The 23,130-nt window shown below is 51.3% G+C and overlaps 1 protein-coding gene across 1 annotated transcript in view; it reads right to left on the bottom strand.

The window, feature by feature from the left end:
* LOC147746868 (HORMA domain-containing protein 1-like) overlaps window positions 1-23,130 on the bottom strand; it is a 1,271,881-nt gene that overhangs the window by 219,898 nt on the left and 1,028,853 nt on the right. The window contains exon 8 of the mRNA XM_086925061.1: window positions 11,028-11,095. Coding sequence (XP_086781187.1) covers window positions 11,028-11,095 — 68 coding nt within the window. The remainder of the gene's footprint in view (window positions 1-11,027; window positions 11,096-23,130) is intronic.

Raw genomic sequence — 23,130 nt, 5'->3', positions numbered from 1 at the left:
ATGTGAATGCTGCTTCCACCAGCAATGGTTTGGGATCTGACCCTTTGGCCTCTTTGTATATAGACTCATTTGATGACATCAGTTCTAGGTTTAAAATGATAATATCCACACATGTATGAACTTAATCAGACAGTCACAAGCGTAATTATAGCTAGATAAATTGAACAGTTGAGTCACAAAACATAAATAGTTAATATACTTGCGTCTGAGGTGTGTTAAAAAGTGCTCGGTGTGCTCTAAGATGGCGAATCAGACATGAAAAGTAAAAAAAAATGTTTAATTCACCAAAGTGTGAATATAAATGTATACTGCTGTTTTCCTGACCCTCTGGTTCCTTTGGAATTTGAGGGCATGTCCAACTAATCATTCAAGGAGCCGGCAAGTGTTACACTCATGGATATTTGCTCACCTGTTTTCCATCCCCTCTACTTGTTGTCCATGTTACTGATATCCACATTAGTTTGCTTCAGTGATGCCAAATAACTAAGATCAAAAGTCCTGCGATGTCACTTTCTGTGATGTCACTTCTTGCGACACAATATGCAATTAGAGGGGCCTCACATCTTCCCTTTCGCCCGGGGCCTCAGAAGGCCTAGGACCGGCACTGTGTAGGGAGGCTCCTTTACCTGATCCCCGTCTGGCCAAATGGTCCCTACTTCTGTTGAAGAAAGGAGGTGAAATTTTGCATAAATGAGAGTTCTTCTCCTGAAAAAATGTGGGATTCAGAGGAGGGCAGAGCACATGATCTATATTAAAAAGAACTTTAGAGGAGTTGATAGCCTGTTCAATGTGATTAATGATAGAATTGCGCCTTGCAAGTTTAATATGATGATGGTAACAGGATAGGGCTTGTTTATAAAAATCCTTATCTTGAGGCTTTTTGCTTCTACGCTAGCGCCTCTCGAAGGGGCTCATTATGATTACGGGCAAACATGAGTCTGCCCGCCATTGTTGCGGTGTTTGGGAATGCCCGCCAGACATTTGGTGGTCCCACCACTGCAATCACGATGCGCCTGCCAGTATGGCGGGCGCATTCAGGGGATTTGGCATTGGGGATGGTGCTGCTTGCTGCAGCGACGTACGCAATGTTAAAACATATTGCTGTGCATTTTCCTGTACTACGTGGCAGGCCCCACGCGGTGCCTGTCACGCAAGGCAGGGAAACCCAGTGCAGCAACACCTCCCTCCAAGACAAGGGGGGCCCGCAAAGGGCTCCCAAACCACAATTCCCGCTGGCCTTTCCATGGTGGTGAAACCGCCATGGAAAGGCTGGCTGACGCCAGCATAATAATCTGGCGGGCAGTGCCTGCTAGGCATCGCCATCATTTCCCCGGTCCAGTCTGCTCCGCCAGGCAATCCTAATGATTGCCTATGGCAGAAGCGTAGCGGGCGGTCTTTGGGCCTGCCACGCTTGCGGAACAAATCCCCCCACCATCGTAATGTGGCGGGGGAATGTGCAATCAGATGGAAGAGGGCCCGCCTCCACACGGCTGGTGGTGGCGGGCCTTCCGCCATCCTAATGAGCCCCTAAGTTCTTACAACTTGATTTTTCTAGTTTTAGCTCGGAGGAGAACCAGAGGGACGAGGGTCTTTTTTTTGGAGAGGCTGTGGTTTTATAGGGGCTTTGATTAGGGCAATGTTAAAGGACTCCAATGAGTTAGTGACCTCTGGGTTGTTTTGCGGCAGGCTGAGGAGAAAAGCAGCCCCAAAAGCCTCAGGAGTAAGTGCTGGGCTAATATTACTCTTAGTGATGGAAGGATGCAAAGACTTCTGTGGTATTCACAGAAGGCACTTACTCATTTTGGCATTCACAGAAGGCACTTACTCATTTCAGTATTCACAGAAATTAGGAGTCCTAATTTTAGGACTCCTAAATGTCTTCTGTGAATACTGAAAGTCTTAAAATTAGGATTTTTCGAGAGGGGGCGTGGCTTCGAGGGCAAAGATGGCGGACGCGGCTCTGTAGAGCTCCTGCCAGCCCGTTCTTTATCCGCTAACTTATCCTGGCCATACCTCTTCTTCCCCCATCTCAGCTAGTGCAGGAGTTTCCTGGAGTCCAGAGGATCCCGGTGGTGTGCTTCATTGGGTTCCGGGCGCCCGCTGGCGCGACCATCGAGGGCCGTCCATTCTGGGCCTACTTGCCGCGTGGCGAGCCGGGGCCTCGATTTTTCATCCTCCCGCTGGTGGCGCCACAGGACCGGCGGGGCCTCAGTCAACTTGGCCCGCGCTGTCGGGGCGGAGTCACTGGAGCCGGAGTCAGGGGCTCGTGACCGTGCCCGGCAGAGAGTGGTCCCGGCTCGTCGATGGAGGGGGCCTCCAACATATCCTGATTGCCCCGTCTTGTCTCTAGCGGGGCTGCGGCGGGCCCGGGGACGGAGGATCCGGCGGTGGACCCTGGCCTGGTGGCCCCGGCGCCTCGGTGGATGGAGGAGTCCCCTCCCTCGCTCCAGGGTCTGCTTTCTCTCCCGACGACGTGGGACGGCCTGCACCTGTAGCCGTCCCTCCAGTGACCCGTAGTGGATTCTTTCCACCGCCCGCCCCGTCGGCGGCCATGACGAGGGGCAGAGGCGGCCACACCGCGGCCACGACGGGGCCCATGGACAGATTTGCTGGCCCGGGGAATGGTGCTGGAGCGGCCGGGGGGAGTCAGACGGCCGGCCCGGACAATGCAGCGTTGCTCACGGCCATCACGCAATCCCGGGACATGCTGGACGCGAAGATCGGCGCGGTGGGCGCCGACGTGATGTTGCTGCGCCAGGACCTCCGCAATGCGGTGGCCCGCATCACAGAGACAGAAACCCGGGTCACGACGGTGGAAGGCGATGTGGGTGCCCTGAAGAAGAAGGTCGCCGATCTGGAACAGACGCAGCGGGGCCTAGCGCTCCGAGTGGAGGACGCCGAAGGGCGGGCACGGCGAAACAACCTCCGCTTTGTGGGCTTTCCGGAGGGGTGCGAGAAGGGGCCTATGGACGTCTTTCTTTCCCGGTGGCTGGAGAGCTGGCTGCCCCCGGATGTCCTATCGAACTGTTTTGTGGTGGAACGAGCCCATCGGGCCCTGACACAGAAGCCTCCGGCTGGGGAGCGGCCTCGCCCGATCATAGCCCGGATCCTGAACTACCACGACAGAGATGTCATCCTCCGGGAGGCGAGGCTCAAGGACACCCTGCAGTTCGATAATTGCAAAATCATGATTTTCCCTGACTACACAAAGTTGGTTCAACAGCAGCGACACTCCTTTCTGGCGGCCAAGGCCAGACTCCGGGGCCTGAAACTCCAGTACTCCCTGCTATACCCGGCCCGCCTTCGGGTCATTTTCAACTCAAGGACTCACTTCTTTGAAACCCCGGAGGCCGTCTTTGCTTGGACCGACGAGGCGGTCCGGCTTCGCCCACATGTTCAGCCGGGGCTCCACACCGGCTCTTCCCGCAGTTCTTCCCAGGAGCGGGGCGACCAGCCGGCCAAAGGGAAGCGGCACCGCAAGTCCCGATCGAGGCGGAGATCCCTGTCTCGGGACCCTCTTTTGGGCGACACGCAGCCGGAGACAGATCATTCTGGCGGGGGGTCATGACTTCCAACGGCTGACCCTTCTGCTGATATCTACTTCTCGCTTGGGGTCACCTGCTGACACGGCGGAGCGCTGTTCAACGATCCAGGCCAGATCTGGTGCAGTATTACTTGGCCTTTACGGGCCTCAGCGGGACTCATGTGGACCAATGCACTATATATGCGATGTTATTGCTGATGCTTATTGATGGAGGTGGGGGGGGGTGGGCATGTTTGGTGGGCTGCCTCCTGCTGTTGGGGTTGGGGAGGTTCGTGTTTTGGGGTGTGTGCTTGGTTAGTACTTGAGGGGTAAGTGGGATCCATTGGTATGCCTAACTTTTGGTGCTCTGTTTTGTGCCTTAACTACCGTATGCCGCGACAGGTACTTCATTGTTTCTTGAGGTATTGGGGTGGGGGTGGGGGGTCGGGGTTGGTTTGGTGGTGTGTCGGGGGGGTTGGCTGTGTGGGGGGTGTGGGTATTGGGGTACTGTTCGTTGGGGTGCACGTGATCTTTCTGACCTATGCTACTATGGGGGTTGGGGCCTGGGCCGGGGGCTGGGGTGTGTGGGGTTTGCTGTATCGAGATGATGGCTGACGTCCCTTGCTTGGCGCCTTCTGGCGCCGCTATGCACATTCTTAGCTGGAATGTCCGGGGTCTCTTGGATAAGATAAAACGGGGGCGGTACTACGCTGGGCCAAAAGGGATCTTGCAGACGTGCTCATGCTCCAAGAAACGCACATGCTTGGTACGAAGGCTCTAAGTCTCCAGCGCTTTGGTTTCCACCAGGTGTTCCATGCCGGGTTTGCCAGGGGCTCCAGGGGGGTGGCTATTCTTGTTCATAGGCGCCTGGCGTACACACATGAGCGCCAGTGGCTAGACCCGCAGGGGCGCTTCGTGTTCATCCAGGGGAGAGTTGGTGTGGAGCCGATGGTGTTTGGGTGTGTGTATGCTCCCCCCCCTCTGCAATGGGCCCTGGCTGAACGGTTATTCGCTTTATGGGCTGAACTCCCCGATTCTTTGGCGGTGATTGGCGGCGATTGGAATGATGTGGTGAATGTGGCTGTGGACAGGCAGCGGAGTCTTGGAGTGGCGCCTGTCCCCACACCTACGCGTCTGGGCGCTATGTTGGATGTACTGGGTTGGGCTGATGTATGGCGGCATTTACACGCGGAGCGCCGCGAGTACACTTACGTCTCAGCGGTTCATGGCTCCCTTTCGCGCCTAGACTATGTCTTCGTCCCACGGGCCTACCTTGCCAGAGTGAAAGGGGCGGCGATTCGGCCTCGCGGGCTCTCCGACCATTCCCCGGTGGCGGTCCAGATAGACCTGCATAGACCGCGCCAGCCCTTCCGATGGCGGATGTCCACGTGGCATCTGCAGCGACCCGACTACTCCCAGCATATTCGTGGCGCTATTGCCCTGTACTGGCAGGATAATCTAGATGTGGGGGTGGACGCGGTGACGGTTTGGGAAGCCATGAAACCCACGCTGCGGGGTGTCGATCTAGCATGGTGTTCGTCGGCTCGCCGGGCGCGGTTAGAGGGCATAGCCGCGGCGGCGGAACGGGTGGAGGAACTAGAGGCGCGCCACAGAACTGCGGCGGATGACATCTCCCTGCGACAACTCCTGCAGGCGCAGCAGACGCACTCTGCAATCTTGTTGAATGAGGCTCGACAAGCGTGGCTGGCCACCCTTAGCCGGGTATATCAGTGGGGCGACAAATCGTGCAAGATGCTTCATCGACTATGTCAACAAACCTTGCAGCCTCTTACGCTCCCAGGCCTTGTAGACGCTGCGGGTGTGGCTATCACGGACCCGGCTACTCTGGCCGCAAGCTTTGCACATTACTATAGGGGTCAGTACGCCTCCCAGGAGGCTCTTGCCCCCGCCGCCATCGTCGACTATCTTGCCTCGGTCCCCCCGGCTGCGGTGTCAGATGAGGTGCGGGACGCTCTTGACCTCCCTCTGACGGCGGAAGAACTTGGAGACGCGCTAGGTCAATTGAATGTGGGCAAAGCGCCTGGACCAAGTGGCTTCCCCAGTGAGTTCTATCGAAAATTCCATCTGCAGCTGGGGCCGCATTACTTGCGTGCATTGGAGGCAGCGCGTAGGCAGGGCCGCCTCCCGCCAGACTGGAGGCATGCTGAGATCGTTGTGTTCCAGAAGCCGGGGCGACCCCCGGACCGCCACGACTCCTACCGGCCTATCTCCCTTATTAATTTTGAGGCCAAGCTCTTGGCCAAAGCACTCGCGAACCGCCTGCTTCCACACATCACTGCCCTCGTGCATCCTGATCAAGCTGGCTTTATGCCGCGCCGGGCGACGCGGCACAACATTCGGCGGGCGCAGGCGGCGATTGATGCTATCGGTGCCACGGAGGGCCAGGCGGCGTTGTTGCTGGCCGACATAGACAGCGCCTTTGACTCCGTCAGCTGGACCTTCCTATTCACTCTTCTACCGCTGTTGAACCTTGGCCCGACTTTCATCTCCTACGTCCGCTTGCTCTATACGGAGGTTACTGCCTCGGTGCGGATATCGGGGGCGGCCTCGGCACGATTCCCGGTTACCCGAGGCACACGTCAGGGGTGTCCACTCTCTCCCTACCTATTTGCGCTGGCCATGGAGCCGCTAGCTGCTAGGGTCCGCGCTGACGCGCTGTATCGGGGCTTCGTCTGGGGCTCGGACCACACGGACCGCATTGCTTTATATGCAGACGACGTGCTCTTCTTTATGACCGACCTCCGAGTTACTGGCCCCCGGGTTCTGGAGTTGATGCAGGGCTTCGGCCAGGCGTCGGGTCTCTATCTTAACCCGCGCAAATCGACTCTCTGGGTGCTGGGTGATGGCGCGATGGACTTTTCATGGGCAGCCTCCCTTCGGATGGCAGTGGAAGGGGTGAAGTACTTGGGAGTCTTTCTCTCTGCCTCGCCTACGGTGGCATGGGGCCGGAACGTTCAGCCGGTCTGGGACCGGGTCCAGCTGGACATCAAAACGTGGACACGTATGCCCCTTAACATATATGGCCGGTCGGCCATCTTCAAAATGGTGGCCTTGCCTCGTCTTCTTTACCAGCTGCAGAACCATCCATACCCGATTGACCCGCAGTGGTTTCGCAGTGTTGACTCAGTGTTGGGCAGGTTCTTGTGGGCTGGAGGTGCCTCTAGAGTGGCGCTCCGTACGTGCTTCCTCTCTACCTACTGCGGTGGCTTGGCTACCGCGGATATGCTGTCCTACTATCAGGCCTCCCATCTCCTGGTGCTCAATGAGTGGTGGTATGGGGATCGTGGTGACCCGGCCTATGCCCTAGAGCACGTTCTGATGGACGACGCCTCTCTCCACACTCTGCTGTACTCGGCCAGGAAGAGACAGCTGCTCCCCCGCGTGACCCAGTTAGTGTTTGCCGTTTGGCGGAGGGCTCTACACCGCATGGGGTGGTGGGGCAAACTTACGGCGGAGACTCCGCTGTGGCGTAACGGCCTGCTGCCGGCGCTGGCGTCGCTGGCGTCGCTGCAGGGCTTTGACGGCTGGGACGCAATCGGGATTTCGTCCCTGGGGCATGCCCTCTCCGGCACCACTCTTAAATCCTTTCAGGAGCTCAGCACTGAGTTCGACATGCCCAGGTCCCAGTTCTTTCGCTACCTCCAATTCCGCCACGCCCTTACTCCTAGCCTGGCAGGGCTGGAGCAGCTCCCAGACTTCAGTCCCATAGAAGCAAAGCTGTTCATGGATGACTTGGGTGATAAAAAAGTCTCCCAGATCTACCGATCCCTGGTCACGCACTGCTCCCCCTCACTCCTGACACTGAAGGCCTCATGGGAAGCCGATGTCGGCCCCTTGGACGAAGACGATTGGCATGAAGCCCTGGAATCCCCCCGGGGGACGGCCATTGCAGTCCGCCTCCGCTTTATACAATTTAAATATCTGCACCGAGCTTATTTTACGAGGGAGCGACTGTGGCGGGCGGGTCTGATTGCCAACCCGGAGTGTCTGCGGTGTGGTTCAGAGAGGGGCACCCTCCTTCATACTGTATGGTCTTGTGAGCGGTTGACTCGGTTTTGGGCTGGGGTTTGGGGTTGCCTGTCTGAGGTGCTGGGATGGGACCTGCCCCGTACACCCCGGTTGGCGCTTTTGCATGTGTTGGAAAACATTGGGGGCAACGTCTACAAGCGCCACCTACTGCTGTTGGGACTGGTGGTGGCAAAGAGGGACCTGGCGCAGGCCTGGAAAAGCGAACGAGCCCCTCCCCTTAGTGCATGGACGGCAGGCCTGGACTTCATCATGGGACTGGAGCAGCCTGTATTTGAGGCTCGGGGGTGCCCCCGCAAGCATTTCAAAATATGGAAGCGGTGGGCGGACTATAGGGGCCTCCCCCTCGACCCTCCTATGGACATGGACGATGCATTGCCTCAAGACGTGGACCCTGCACCATAGGCCGCTGGCCGGCCCCACATATGTCCCTCTTCTATTCTGGTTGCTTAATGGTCACGTGCACAGGGTTAGGGTGGGATAAGGGGTGGGCAGTAGTTGGGGATTGGGGGGCGTTCTGGGGGGTTGGTGGGTGGCTGTGTGTTCTGAATATTCTGAAAATTGCTGTATACGAGGGGTTCGATGCTATGCCATAAATGTGCCTTTTTATACTTGCTGTTGACAGTCTCCTCCTGATTGTGGAGGGCTGTGCCTGCACTTGCTTGAACCTCTAATAAAAATGGTTTTGAAAAAAATTTTGGATTTTTCTCAATTTAGTAGTAGTAAAGTTAGGACTCCTAACTTTAGGACTCCTAAATGCCTTCTGTGAATACCAAAAGTCTTAAAAAGTAGGATTTTTCTCAACTTTACTACTACTAAATTGAGAAAATTCCTAGTTTTAACACTTTCGGTATTCACAGAAGGCATTTAGGAGTACTAAAGTTAGGACTCCTAACTTCTGTGAATACCGAAATGAGTAAGTCCCTTCTGTGAATACGAAAATGGTAGTAAGTTTAGGATTTTGTCTCAAGTTAGTTCTGTGAATCGGGCCCTGTGTGCTTTGTGAATTCAGCTTCAGGATCCTGTTAGAAATCCTCGCCCCAATTCACAGCTCTAGTTTGCAATCCCCCTGATGATCAAGCCCACGACTGGTGGCCAGGCACTTCCTTTCCAAGTTTCCTAGCTCTGGAAAAAATTTCTAAGAAAAGCTTTCAAGACTTTTTTTTCTTGCTAATTTTGCTTTGTTTGGTCTTTTCACAAGTGACAATTCTTACAAATAGCACCACAATGCTTCTTTGAGGTGAAAGAGTGCGCTTAAAAAATATACCCTTCGTTCATTAAAAAAACCCTGTACATCGACATTCTTCATGGATTAGCTGTCACACAGTACCAGAAATACTGTCACATCCCTAACATCTGGCATTTTCACCATTGACAGTACTGCCAAACCATCCAGAAGCAATGTCTGACTTATATTTCCTAAACGCTAACTCAGTCTGTTTTTATTCCGTGTTTGCTGTCAGCTTTTCTTTCTTTTATAGAAAGTGTGATGTTCATGAGGCATGTGCAAAAAAATGCTGATATCATCATAGACAACTTTGTAAGCTTACATGTTTTTTGTTTATGTTAATATGACCCCCTGGCAGTGTCAGATTGTTGTTTACGAAGATGGATGCTTAATGTGAACATGTGTCAGCATTTTGCACTATGTATTTTAGTCGGACAGTAGGCTTTGCGCCTCCAAAATGTGTTTTAGTTTATAAAAAATCCCAGGAATTTGACCATTGATTAAAAGACCCTTGCGCCAGAATTATTGCTAGAGGTAAAGCCAGATTGCCGAGTACCCTGCTCTCAGTCGGAGCGTTGATTCCAGAAGCTGACTTAGAGTGCACAGCTTGTCTTGTTACTGCAGCACAGCACTGATAAGGAATTGCTCCAGACATCCTTTCAAATGCATGCTCTGCGATCCATCCAAAGAAACTCGCAAGGAAGATTTGCTATCTAATACTTTAGCCAAGGTTTAGTATTGCACTTAAAACAGCTTTAAGGTCGTAGGCTGTCAGAAATGTGTTAACAATGTTGAAACTTTTATCTTGTTTTTGCAGACAGTTACATGCTCAACTACTATTTTTATTTTTGCCTTCTGTGTGGTTATCGTATTTTATGAAGTAGACTGAGGATTTTTGAATAAACACTTTAAACTACATGTCTCAATTTTTTCTTTGGGTGTTATTCATAAAGGAAAGTTTGTAGTGCAGTGTCTCTGAACTCATACAGTGGGACCTGAAAACACTGCATTTGCAGGTTTCAATCGATTTGTGTTTAGGGCAGTCCAACTGACCTTCTAATTCAATGTTGATGTATTTAACTAATTCCTTGCACCAGTGAGTTATAAACCTGAACCCCTGCAGCTTTTCGGACCCCACAGACCAGTACTCTAACACTACTGACAGCAATTTCAAACTCCTCAAACACTATCACTCTTGCACTACAGACACCACTCTCACACCGTTCGAACACTTGCAGTCAAACATAACAGCAGCAATCTTACACCACCAACAAGACCCTCACCACCTTCAGATACTACAGTCATACTCTACCAGAAGCCTATCCACAACACTCAGAGATTAGCAGGCAGTGACTTCCAACAGCAACCCCAACCCTTATGGACTAGCAGTCATTTGCTACCAGTGCTCTTCTTATACCTCTCAAAAAGTAGCACAAAAGTAAGCAAAAACTCACTGAAATTGCCTCTTTTCTTATTTGTGAGTGTATATGTGTGAGTGTGGTATCTCGGATGAGCAGGTGTGCATGGACTGGTGGATGAATACTGAATGGATGGAAGCATCCAAATACTTTGAGTTATAGTGGAGTGGTGTGGTGGAGTGGAGTGGAGTGGTGTGGCTCACCAGTTAGAGGCAGCAGACCCGGGAGCAGAAGTCGGCCGGGACCAGGGTTCAATTCCCGACGCGGCAGGGTCTTGGACTTGGGTCAGCGGACTCGATAATTCTCGCTTCGGTGCCCACTCTAATCTGGGGTCTCACTCGGCAACTCTGGGCATTAGCTTGCCTAATCTCCACAACGGCCCCCCCCCCCAACGCAGGGACCATCCCACAGGGAAAGCCAGGACGGGTTCCCCAGTGTTGCACAGCGCCAGGAAACCTCCGGGTAGCAGAGCGCTTTACAAGTGCAAACATAATAATAATAATATAACACAGATCTATAACTTTAACAATATTTGTGTAAATTTGCTGTTTCAATTAATCATTGCCTGATGTCAGTTAATCTTTACAATGCATTATATAAATGAGCTATATATCACAACACTTGGAAACATATACATTAGCAAAACATTCAAAAATTCATTGCACTTTCACATTTCAAGATTAACAAAAATAAAATCTTTTATTTCAGAAAGAACCCTTCTCCCTCTTGAGACAGCGCATAGGCACATTACTTATGTTTTCTATGCTGTACATGTCGTTCCGCAATGACATTCCACAAAGAGCATACTTGCCTGCCAATATCCATCAGGGGTCCCTTTTGGGTGTATCGGAACTTAAATTGATAAGACTCAATGAATTGCTGCAAAACAAATAACGAAGTTAGAGCACTCAATGACAGGTTCTTCTGTGCTGCTTTTTTAATAAAAATACTTTCTTATGTACATCTTCATGTATCAACTTGCCAAATGTAAGAGGTAATACACTAGTAGCATTTTTGAAGAGCATCTGAAGAGATGGATACTGAATGCATCCTGACAACCATGTGAAGTGGTGCAAGCTTTTAGGGTAAAGTAAATCATAAATGAGGTTCACATTGGAACACTTTTGTCACTGAAGTTCCCTCAATAAAGTGGCAGTACAGCTGCACGGAAAAACTCAGGATTCTCACATCCATTTTGATTGGGCAAACCATAGGTTGCCCACCAGCAGAGCCTCATTTGGCTGCACTAGTGCAACACGTTGACCTGATAGCCGTACACCAATGAGTTGCCAGGCCATTTCACAACCTCCTAGCCCTATTTGGTCACATGCAGTAAATCCATAATTATGTTATCACTGTAGCCATAGAATTGTATAAATCCATTGGTCTCACCTTTTTTTAATCTTTTACCAATAATTTAGTTTTGAAAGATTAATCAAAACTAAAGTTTTTAATTGCAAAAAGTACTTATTGATATGGGTACTTTGAATAAAACAACCTTTTCAAAATAACTAACTCATGATAAACATGAAATATACAAAATATTAAACTATAATGGACAACCTGTGTTTTATGGTTAAGTATTGTAATCTTGTGGTATATATATCTCATGCAAAATCTGTCAAATATTATTGAGAGATGTGCACTCTGTAGCCAAAGTCCAAAACACAGAGTTCTTTTCTTGCCTAATAAATTAGAATTGCAGTCATTTACAGCTCTGGAAATGCATCTCTCGTATATAATTGCCTGGTTTGCATGAATCGAACATGGTTCCTCATGCTCTGTATAGAATCATTCTTAGAGCTAACCCAGGAGGTCCATAAGGAGATTTGCAAATATATCACCTAGTGGCGGTGGCCACTGAGTAGTTATAGTTAAGTCAGCTGTTCCACAGGAAACACTTCTTTTGTGTTGCTAACAACTTTCGCACCATTTGACGAACCTCCATACAACTTTTCAAACAGGTGCTACTTTTTGACTAGTTTGTGCATGGAAATTTCGGGGTTATCCATCAAGCGGAGCTCAGAAAAATGGGGAGTCCCAAAAAGCTAAATTCTCATGCATTTTCCATAGATGTCTTTAGACAAGACTACAGCAAAAACTGCTGAACGGAATTACACCAAATTTGCCAAGAAGTTCTATCTTTATTGTGATTTTTGTAATTTTGGGTAAATCCATTAAGTAGTTTTTTTTTAGAAATTAATGTTAAAAAATAGTAGTATATCTGGATGGTTGGGTCCGCAATAGGCTCGAGAGAATCTCGCGGGAGAAGCAATTTAAAATAGAGCATTCCGATTGGCCCAGTGAGCTTTATTTTCCTCAATCTCGCTCCAGTAGGATTCCATTAGGACCTAGCACTCTGATTGGCTACCAGTAACATCAGAAAAATTTAGCTGGCAGCAATTACCGGACTCCAGGACTTAGGAGCCGATTACAATGTCGGGCGACTCGAGCCTGCCCGCCATCGTTGGGTGACTTGGAACGTCCGCCTGTAATGCAGCGGTCCTGCACGTTGTAGTATGATGCAACCACCACCATGGCAGTCGCATCTAGATAATTTAACATTGTGGTGGGTGCTGCTGGCTGCAGCACACGCCGCAATGCTAAACAGCCATGTCATGCATTTCCCTGCACTACGTGCTAGGCACCATGCGGTGCCTACCACTTAGTGCAGGGAAATTTAGGGGGGTACCCCCAGTGCACCACCACCCCCCAGCACAAGGGGGGCCACAAAGGGCCCTGAAGACAATCCCTGCCAGCTTTTTCATTGCAGTTTCACCGCCATGGAAAGGCTGGCTTGAGTTAGCATTGTAATTTGGTAGACGGTGCCACCTGGGCACCGCCACCATTTACAACATGCAGGCCAGTGCGCCAGGCAATTGGTCGCAAAGACCGCCCGCCATGGTACCTGAATGATTCCCCCCGCCATTGTAATTTGGCAGGGGAAAAATTGCTGTCCGATGGCGGAGTGCCTGCCACTGCACGGTTGTACCCGGAAGCTTGTTTCCTTCCCAGTATAAGAATTGGCTTGATAGTTTGGTCTGCCCTGTTCCCATGATGCACTGGGCTAGGGTCAGACTAATTTGCATATAGCCAGGTTCTGAGCTGGGATGGTGCAGTGAGCTAAAAAAACGGTGATGGATCAAGCCCTGATCTTTGGACTGGGTAAGAGTGGTCTCCTTAATTCAGACACTCTGTTCATCACCACCCCCTTTTCTGAATTGCCACTGCACGGCTGGCAGTGGGGGGCCTTCCGCCATCGTAATCGGCCCCTAAGTCTCCAGTCCTGAATTAAAAATCAAAAGTAATATAAGGGAGGAGGGCAGGGATACCCTGAACCCCTATGCCCCATGGGGAGGACCCAGAGGGAATACCCTGAGGCCAAAAACCAAAATATTTAGCAAAAATGACTGCATACTCGCGGGATCGAAAGAAAGTAAAAGTCAACAAAATGGCAACTGGGCAGAATTCACTAAGTTTAGGCGTATTCAATAAGGGGAGCGGGACTGCATGGCCCCCTCCTCCAGCCATAAAATGCCCTGGGAAGCTCACCCTGGGGCCAAAAATCTGCATATGAAGTGGGTGCACACGGGCCCCTCCCCTTTAATTAAAAATAATTAAAATAGCCCTGGGGGGGGGCGTGGCTGGCAGCCTAAGATGGTGGCAGCTTAGAGGGCGAGCTCCGCGGTTGAAGCGGCCTCCAGAACCATCCGAGCGCATATCCGGACCAGAAATGCACTTTGCGGGCAGGGACTGAAGCCCGGGACCGGGCGGCACACCCGACAGCAAACAGAAGGGAAATCCGCCTGCGGGAAGTCAAGTTATCCGACTCGCCCGCTCTGGCCTTGGGAAGACGCAGGAGCCGGGGGCCCGCCTGGCGAGACGGGGCCGACAGGAAGTGCCGTGGACTCGGCGTGGAAGGGCCGGAAGTGGGCGCACACAGCGGAACACCAAGACCGCGAGTGGCGAGCGGACCGGAGTGACCGGAGACACATCGGTGGCCCGCGGGAGGAAGAGAGCCGCGCATTGACTGCAGCCCGGTGAGTGAGCGGGCGAACGGGACGTCGGTCCGGCCTCGTCCCGTCAAAACACAGGGCAGACATCTTACCTCCCGAGCAACGGAGGATCCAGGCAGCGGCCCCGCCGGGAGTCGGACTCACAGACCCGACGTCACAACCGACCGGCAACCGGCAGGGGACCTGACACAGAGACGCCAGGACCCTGAGAGGGGATAAGAGGGTGGCCATTGGAGGACTGTAATAGCGGGCACACAACTAAGGCGGCACCTCACCCTAACGGGCTGCGCCGACCATCCAGGGCGCGCACACCCTCCAACATCCTGCTGGGACCGAGAGCGGCGGGTCCGCGGACAGCACGGCAGAGGATCCTGATTTATTGCCGGTCCACTCAGTGACGCGGCCTGCGGTAGGGAGGCATCAGGGACTAAAGGGGACCAAGGGTCAGCTGGACACGCACATCACCCAGTCTCGGAGCGAAACACGCTCCCTCAGGGTCGCTGATCTGCGTCGGACCGCACGGTAAAGACACCCCAACGGCTGCCATCACCGGGGGACCCGAAAGCAGGGTCCTTCTCCATAGCTCCTTTGGCCGGCGCACCTCAAGGCCGCAGTCACGACAGTGGGCACACGCCGGGGCTCCAGCTGGGGACATATCGCTTCCTAACTGCTCAACGCTGCACACAGACACCGCCTGGGGGCGAATACGGAGGACATGGCGGGCAAAGGTCCGAAGGGAGGCAATGCACAGACGCGTCTTGAGAGGTATGCGTTTGAAAAACCGGCCGCCTCCCCACCAGACGCCAAAACACAGGCGAGCAAGTCGGCCGACCAAAAGGGGGACAAAAAAGCAACCCTTGATGACGTTATGAGAGCCCTGGCGCAAGTTCAAGCAACGGTGGGAACCATCTCGACGGAAATAACCCTGATAAGAGCTGACTTCCACAAGATGTCCGAAAAAGTTTCTTCAATGGAGGTGGTGACCAAATCCTTGGTAGAGGACGTCTCGGAACTCCAGATCAGTGTGGAGCGAATCTCGAACGAAAACAGGGACCTACGTGCGAAGCTGGACGAGCAGGAAGGGCGCACAAGGCGGAACAACATCCGCATTATAGGGGTTCCGGAATCGGAGGACACAAGAGCAATGGACCTCTACGTGGAAAACCTGATTGAACATGTACTCAAACCCAAGGGCCTATCCGCTTTCTTCTCTGTGGAAAGGGCGCACCGGATCCCAGGAGGCAGACCAAAACAAGGCGCAGCACCACGACCGATCATAGCCCGTCTCTTCAACTTCAGGGACAGAGACGCGATCCTACAAGCGGCTAGAAACTCGCCCCCAGTTAGGATCCAAAACTCGACTCTGGCGTTCTTTCCAGACTACACGGCGGAGGTCGCACGTCGAAGAAGGACATTCTTTGAAGTTAAAAAGGAATTGAGGGCAAGAGAACTCCCTTATGCCATGTTGTTTCCAGCCAAATTGAGAGTGGTGGCAGACAACAGAACTTGGTTCTTCGACACGCCGGAGGCTGCACACGACTGGCTAGAAGGATGGAGACAGGCGGACCCACCTCGCCGCTCCACACGCCCAAATAAACTCCGTACAAATGGACCCCGTGCGAGCTCCCAAGCATCAGGAGGAGACCTGGATCCGCTCTCGCCACTGAGTGAAGCACATGACACCGAGAATAACGATGAACATTGAAATCCCGAACCTAGTAGCGTAGACCAAATGTACTGCTGATTGGACTGGTCGTCAAGGACACCGGGCGGAGGTCCTCCGCGGACATGGAAGGAGGCCGCCGACTCCGGAGAGTCCCTCACCCCGACGAGCAAGTACTTTGTTTGGGTTTCGGGTCAGGCACTCTGCTAAGTTGGGGGGGCGGGCAGTTCTGGGTCCGTCAAGCAGGGGGGCAGGGAGGGGGGTAGTTGGGGATGGGGGGGTTCGGTTCTTTTGAAATGTTTCACAGGTGAAGATTGGCATCACGAGACGCACACACTGCACAGGGCATGCGCAGGCCAGGGCCCTGCACCTCACTCCATACGAAACATGGATTTTCTCTACCACGGGAACAATGGCACACAATACACGGTCTGACATAGGGAGGGGGGTTCCTGAGACGGGACCTGTGGAGCCACTACAGCTTATGTCCTGGAACGTTAGAGGCCTGGGAGACAAGGTCAAGCGAGGGCTGGTGCTCCACAGTATAAAGAGGTTCGGCCCGGCTCTGGTCCTACTGCAAGAAACACACCTCACAGGCACAGCCACACGTGCCCTAGATAGGAAAGGCTACCGGATGATTGCCCACTCGGAGTTCACGAGGGGGTCCCGAGGGACGGGAATACTACTGCATCGATCATCCAAATTTATACTCCAGTCCACGAAGGTAGACACTCAGGGGCGCTTCGCAGCGGCACTGGGGCAGTGGGAGGGGAGGCGGCTGAATGTGGTCTCAGTATACATTCCACCGGCACTGCACACGATAGCTCTCCCAGAATTGGGTGCATTTCTGTTGGAACTCCCAGAAGGGGACCTCATAATAGGGGGGGACTTCAACGCAGTGGCACACAATACGCTAGATAGGTTCCCATCGCGAACACAGACACCAGGGCCCTCCCGGCTGCATGATTTCCTGGAAGCGCAGGGCCTGATAGACCTTTGGAGGCATATACACCCAACAGACCGTCACTACACTTATCATTCAGCGGTCCACGACAGTCTGTCGCGGATCGACTATTTTCTTACCCCAGGGCAGGGGCTCCTCACTGTCGACGATGTACAGATCAAACCGAGGGGCGTCTCGGATCATTCCCCGTTGACGCTGACCCTCTCCAACCCAGAGCGGACGCAAAAGCGCATATACCCGATATTCCCGGGCTACCTCAGGGTCCCACAGGTGAACAAAGCTCTTAAAGCAGCGACAAGATGTTACCTAGCAGAAAACACTGGCTCGGTCTCCTCCCCATCGGTCCTCTGGGAGGCCTATAAAACGGTACTCCGAGGTCAAGCAATCTCCACTATAACAAATTACAAACACACTCAGAAAAGGGAACTGCTGGACCTAGAGGACAGACTTGATGAGGCGAACGAGCTTCATACGGCCGACCCGACCGGGGAAACGCTCCACACACTTAAACTGTGTCAGAAACGGCATACGGATCTCCTGAGACGTAGGGTGATTGACAACTTGACAGCCACTACGAATAGGATATACGAGGTGGGGGATAAGGCAAGTAAGCTCCTAGCTTGGCTGGAAAAAAAAAGGGAGGGACAGAGGAATATCTTACAGCTGAAAGATGGAGAAGGGGCGCTGCACACCCGCCCTGCCCAGATAGTGGAAATCCTAGCCGATCATTTCCAGACGGTGTATACCTCGGAGATAGAGGTTACGAGAGAGATGGCGGAAGTGGCGCTTGTGGGGGTACCCACCCGAACCCTGCTCCCAGATAATGCCAAGGACCTGGAGGCAGACCTGACGGCTGAGGAGGTACAGGCTGCTATCGCGGCACTACGTCCAGGGAAAGCTGTGGGACCTAACGGAATCCCGATTGAGTGGTATAAAACCATGTCGGAATCACTTTCGACCCCATTACTGAACATGTATATAGACAGCTTGGAACGAGGACACCTGCCACCAGATCAGTGCATGGCCACTATTGTGGCGATCCCGAAACCTGGCAAGCCCCCTGAGGAATGCGGTTCTTATAGACCGATCTCCCTCCTCAATGCTGAAAGCAAGATCCTGGCCAAGTTATTGGCCAACAGGCTGCTGCCCCACCTTGGTCACCTTATCCATCCAGACCAATCGGGATTTATGCCGCACAGAAGTACGGCGCTGAATCTCAGGCGCCTGCACGGTGTTATGGCAAGGGCCCCGCTGTTAAAAACTGATGCAGCAATCCTCTCGTTGGACGCCAAGATGGCGTTCGACTTGGTGGAATGGAGGTACCTTTTTGCAGTCCTACAACATATGGGCTTCGGCCCAAAATTCACAGCATGGATCAGGCTCCTATACAGTGCTCCTACGGCGCGAGTGACAGCTAACGGCCATCTCTCGAGAATCATTGCACTGTCACGGGGCACGAGACAGGGCTGCCCGCTCTCCCCGCTACTATTTGCCCTGGTGCTTGAGCCATTGGCCACGATTATTAGGACCACGACGCTGCTGCGTGGCATTACCTGGGGTGAAGGCTGGGAGGACAGAGTGTCATTATACGCAGACGACATGCTAATCTACCTTGAGAACCCGGCAGAGGGAATTCCAGTGCTGCTGGCACTGTGTGAACGACAGGGCATAGCCTCAGGGTACAAGATTAACTGGACGAAGTCGGTGATATATATGGTACACGGGCCCCCGCCGTGTTTGGAGGCAGACTGCCCCTTGGTGGTGGAAACAATCTCCTTTCGATACCTAGGGATTCGGATCGCCCGAGACCAGATGACTTTTCAGGATCTCAACCTCAGGCCCCTGCTCGAAAGGCTGAAGGCGGACGTACGCCATTGGCGGACGCTCCCGCTGACATTACTGGGCAGAGCCGCACTTTTTAAAATGATGGCGCTACCCAGGTTTTTATATATTTTGGAAAACACACCGGCGCTGGTCCCACCTTTCTTTTTCAAACAGATAGCGGGGCAGCTGTCAGGCCTACTATGGGGAGATAAACCGGCGAGGGTAGCGCAGGCGAAGCTGATCAGGGACTGGTACAGTGGGGGGATGGCACTCCCGAATCTGGAATTATATTACTGGGCAGCGCACCTCAAGGTGATCAACCAATGGATGCATGCGCCGCAGGACGACCCGGCATACCTAGCGGACAGACGTCAGCTCGGCACTACTACACTACTTGCCCCGCTCTACAACAAGGGCCTGACAGCGAAGCTAATAGGCCCGACTAAACACACTGTAACTTTATGGCATAAAGCCCAATCTCGTCTGAAATGGGGGGGGGGTGCTTACACAGCTTACACCCTTGTGGGACTCTAAGGCACTGGGCAACTTGAGACGTAGTAAAGGATTTGAGCGATGGGACAATATAGGGATTTCCACGGTGGGGGATCTATGGACACGGGAGGGGGTGGTCCCATTCGACACCCTGAGAGAACAGTATGAGCTGAACACCACTGAGACATACCGCTACATTCAGATCAGGCACGCGTTGCTAGCAGTATTAACACCGGGAACTGAAGTCCCAGAATCTGCCCCCTTGGAAGATCGACTACTTACTGATTACATGGAAGCCAGCGCCACCTCCCTCACATATCGCAAACTAATTAATAACTTGCCTGACCCCTTACAACCTCTGAAAGAGAAGTGGGAGGACGACGTTGGGGACCTAGATGAGACAAATTGGAATGCCGCAATGGCATCACCTAGAGAGGCAGGAATATCAGCGAGATTCCGTCTGATACAATTCAAGATACTGCACAGAGTATACTACACGCGCACAACACTCCACAAATTCCAGAGGGCAGAACACCCATACTGTTTACGAAATTGTGGGGAGGAGGGCACATTGTTCCACACCCTGTGGTCCTGCCCGTATATAGCAGACTACTGGAAACGAGTGGCACGTACGGTCGCCCAGACCTTGCAACTCCCGTTCATTCCGGACCCTAGAATCTGTTTGCTGAATGTGTGGGGCCCGACTGACCTCGCGCCACAAGGGCGACTATGGGTGGTCATAGGGATGATGCTAGCAAAGCGGGACATAGCACAGAAATGGGGAGTGGCAGAGACACCGACTTTAGCACAGTGGTGTAAGAATATGGACATGATCATGTTGACGGAACGGGCGATATACCAACAGAGGGGGAACCCACGTAAATGGAACAAAATATGGATACCGTGGAATACATATAGAGGGGAGCCGTGTGAACCATTGCCGGAAGAGGATGAAGGGGATAGCTCGGAGGAAAAAGAAGATGTAGAAGGGGACCGGGCATGAGGGGGGAACTAGTTGGGAAGGGCACAGGCATACTGGGTCTCCAAAGTCCCTTAGGCGTAAGAGACTAGGAGACTATATGTGGGGGGAGGGGTGTGGGGACAGTCATGCAATGCGTAAATGGTTATGTGTACAAAATACGTTTCTGTGAAACCATGTTACTCACCTGGATGTTATCGTTGTTAGTTATAAAAAATGAAAATGTTGCGATCCGGAGGGCGGCTGGCGGAATGTTGAAGCCACTCGTCATAATATATATGAAACTGAATTTGAAATTTGATGCAACAATAAAAACAAATTTAAAAAAAAAAAAAAAAAATAGCCCTGGGGATGGAGTCCCCAGAGCTATAAAAGGCTCAGGGAAGGGGGCAATGCGGCGCCCCCTGCCTTTTAATTTAAGAAAACTGGCCCTGGGTGATGGAGTCCCCAGGACATAATAATGCTAGGGGGGTGGAGTAACGCAAACCCCTCCCCTTTAATTAAAAAAGAGAATACCCGGGATGGAGCCCCATGGGGCCTAATAAGGCTCAGGATGGCTAAGAATGGGGCTCAGGATGGGGGGACCACCGCGCTTATCCCATTTCAGTGTCCCCAGGCCCTAAAAGACTGTGGGAAGGGGGCCATGCAGCCTCACTGCCCTTTATTCAAGTTATTCAAGTAACAACCCTGGGGATTGGGTCCCAGGGCCCTTATATGGCTTGCGGAGGGGAGAATGCAGCCTCCCTGCCCTGAGGGATGCCAAGCGGACCCCTCCCCTTTAATAAATAAAAAAAAGGCCTTGAGGGCTGAAGTCCCAAGGGGCCTAGTAAGGCACAGGGAGGGGGTCATCGGACTCCATCCCCTTTCATAAAAAAAGGCTAGGGTCTAAGATAAGGCTCAGAGAGGGTGGCCACTTGGCCCTTCCCCCCTTTAAAATAAAAAAAGGCCCTGGGGATGCGCTTAAAATAAGTAAAAAAATAAACATAATATAAAAATACAATTAGAAATAAAGATGAATAATGAAAGAAAAAGAATGAACAATAATTAAAAAGCATTCTACATAAAAAAATCATATAAAATAAAGTTATTGAAATAAAAAAAATATAAACAACACTAGTTAAGGTGTTTGAGTTTGAAGGGGTCAGAACTACTATTCACACTAGAAGAAATCAACAATATGGAATGTGTAGGACTTTGAAGTGGTCAAATTTTGTAATCTCATTTCAACCTGAGCAATAGTATGGAAATCCTTGGAGTTGGATTTTAAAGGGGGTCAGATTTTCTATTCCCACTCCAACTGTAGAAACAGGAGAGAAAGTGTTGGACTTTGGAGGGATCAGAGTAACAGCACCTACTCCAATATAAGCAAAACTGGGGAAAGTGTTGGACATTGGATGGCTCAGATTTACTATGCCAGCTACCAAATTAACAAAGTATATATAAAAAAATAATAACAACATTTTTTGAAAGGTATATGGAAAAATACAAATAATTTTACATTATATGTATAAAATCCTTACATTTTAAAATGAATCTATTAACAATTGACATTATAAAACATTACTGTCAAAAATATTTACCATTTAAAACCATCATATAAATATATAACAATTCCCTGCCTTGTACCTACCAAACACTTACAAAACGATTTTAGATATATATAGTGAAAATTATAATACATCAATATACAATTATAATTACTTCCATAATATTCAATATGAATATTCCAATTAACCAACTACAAATTGCAACCAATATTTACCATTTTTTCTATAAATTCTCCATTAAATGATTCACAAATACAGTAACTCACAAAATTAATAATCAAATAGGAAATTAAAAAAATTAAGTATTAATAAACAATTAAACTTTCTACCCTATTTCCGTACAAACCCAACGATGTGCCAATGAATGCAAATGAAATTGAAAACAATTCTTTAAACATATATCGACATATAACCAAATAAAAAATATGAAACAAAGCATTAAAACAAGACCTTAAAACATAATATATGTCTCCTACAGATATATCAGTACCGAAGGTAAGTAACTTGTTCATCTGAAAGAGACTATTAGTTATGGATTCCTTACCTTAGAATAGATATCCCAGCAATACCAACGCTGGAGGTGGTTCTGCATACCAAGTTCACACCAAGAAGTCCTGAAGAACGGCGCGGCCAAAGAATCCGTCTCTCCGAACTTGGCTGTCCAGACAGTAATGTTTAGTGAACGTGTGCAATGAAACCCACGTGGCTGCCTGGCAGATGTCATGAAGGGGGACTCCACGTCCCAAGGCAGTAGTGGCTGCCGTCACCCTGGTGCAATGGTCATGCAACCCTACTGGACGTTCCTTTTCGCCAAAGGAATTACATATTTTAATATTTTTATTTTATTTTATGGAATTTGTAAAGCGCGCAGCTACCCCCGAAGGGGTGTCCCGGCGCTAAAATCCAGGGGTTACTGAGTGGAAAAGGGAAGAGAAAAAAAAATGTGATGCAAGGGAATCTAAAGTCCGGAGAAGAGCCAGGTTTTGAGTTTGGCTCGGAAGATGGTTTCAGAGGGGCAGAACCTCAGCTCAAGTGGAAGGGAGTTCCAAAGTCTGGCAGCAATGACACCGAAACCTCTGCCTCCGGTTCTGGAAAGTCTGAAACGGGGCGAGATCAGGAGGCGGAGGTCATTGGACCTCAAGGATCTGGTGGAGCAGGATATCGAAACCCGATTTTTCAGGTAAGTAGGGCCGAAGTTGTTGACGGCTCGATAGGTAAGGGTGAGAACCTTAAACTGGATGCGGCTAGCCACAGGGAGCCAGTGGAGTTGCCTTCGATATGCAGAGACAGATTGACGGTAAGGGATGTTACCGATCAGTCTGGCTGCAGCATTCTGGACAGTCTGCAGTCGACCAATCAGGTACTGCGGAGCCCCTGCATAGAGGCTATTAGCATAGTCCAGGTGGGACGTAATGAGGGCCTGGGTGAC

Source organism: Lissotriton vulgaris, chromosome 1_1 (genome assembly GCF_964263255.1).
Source record: "Lissotriton vulgaris chromosome 1_1, aLisVul1.2, whole genome shotgun sequence".
NCBI classification, from domain to species: domain Eukaryota; kingdom Metazoa; phylum Chordata; class Amphibia; order Caudata; family Salamandridae; genus Lissotriton; species Lissotriton vulgaris.
This window is presented reverse-complemented; position numbering and strand designations above follow the sequence as displayed.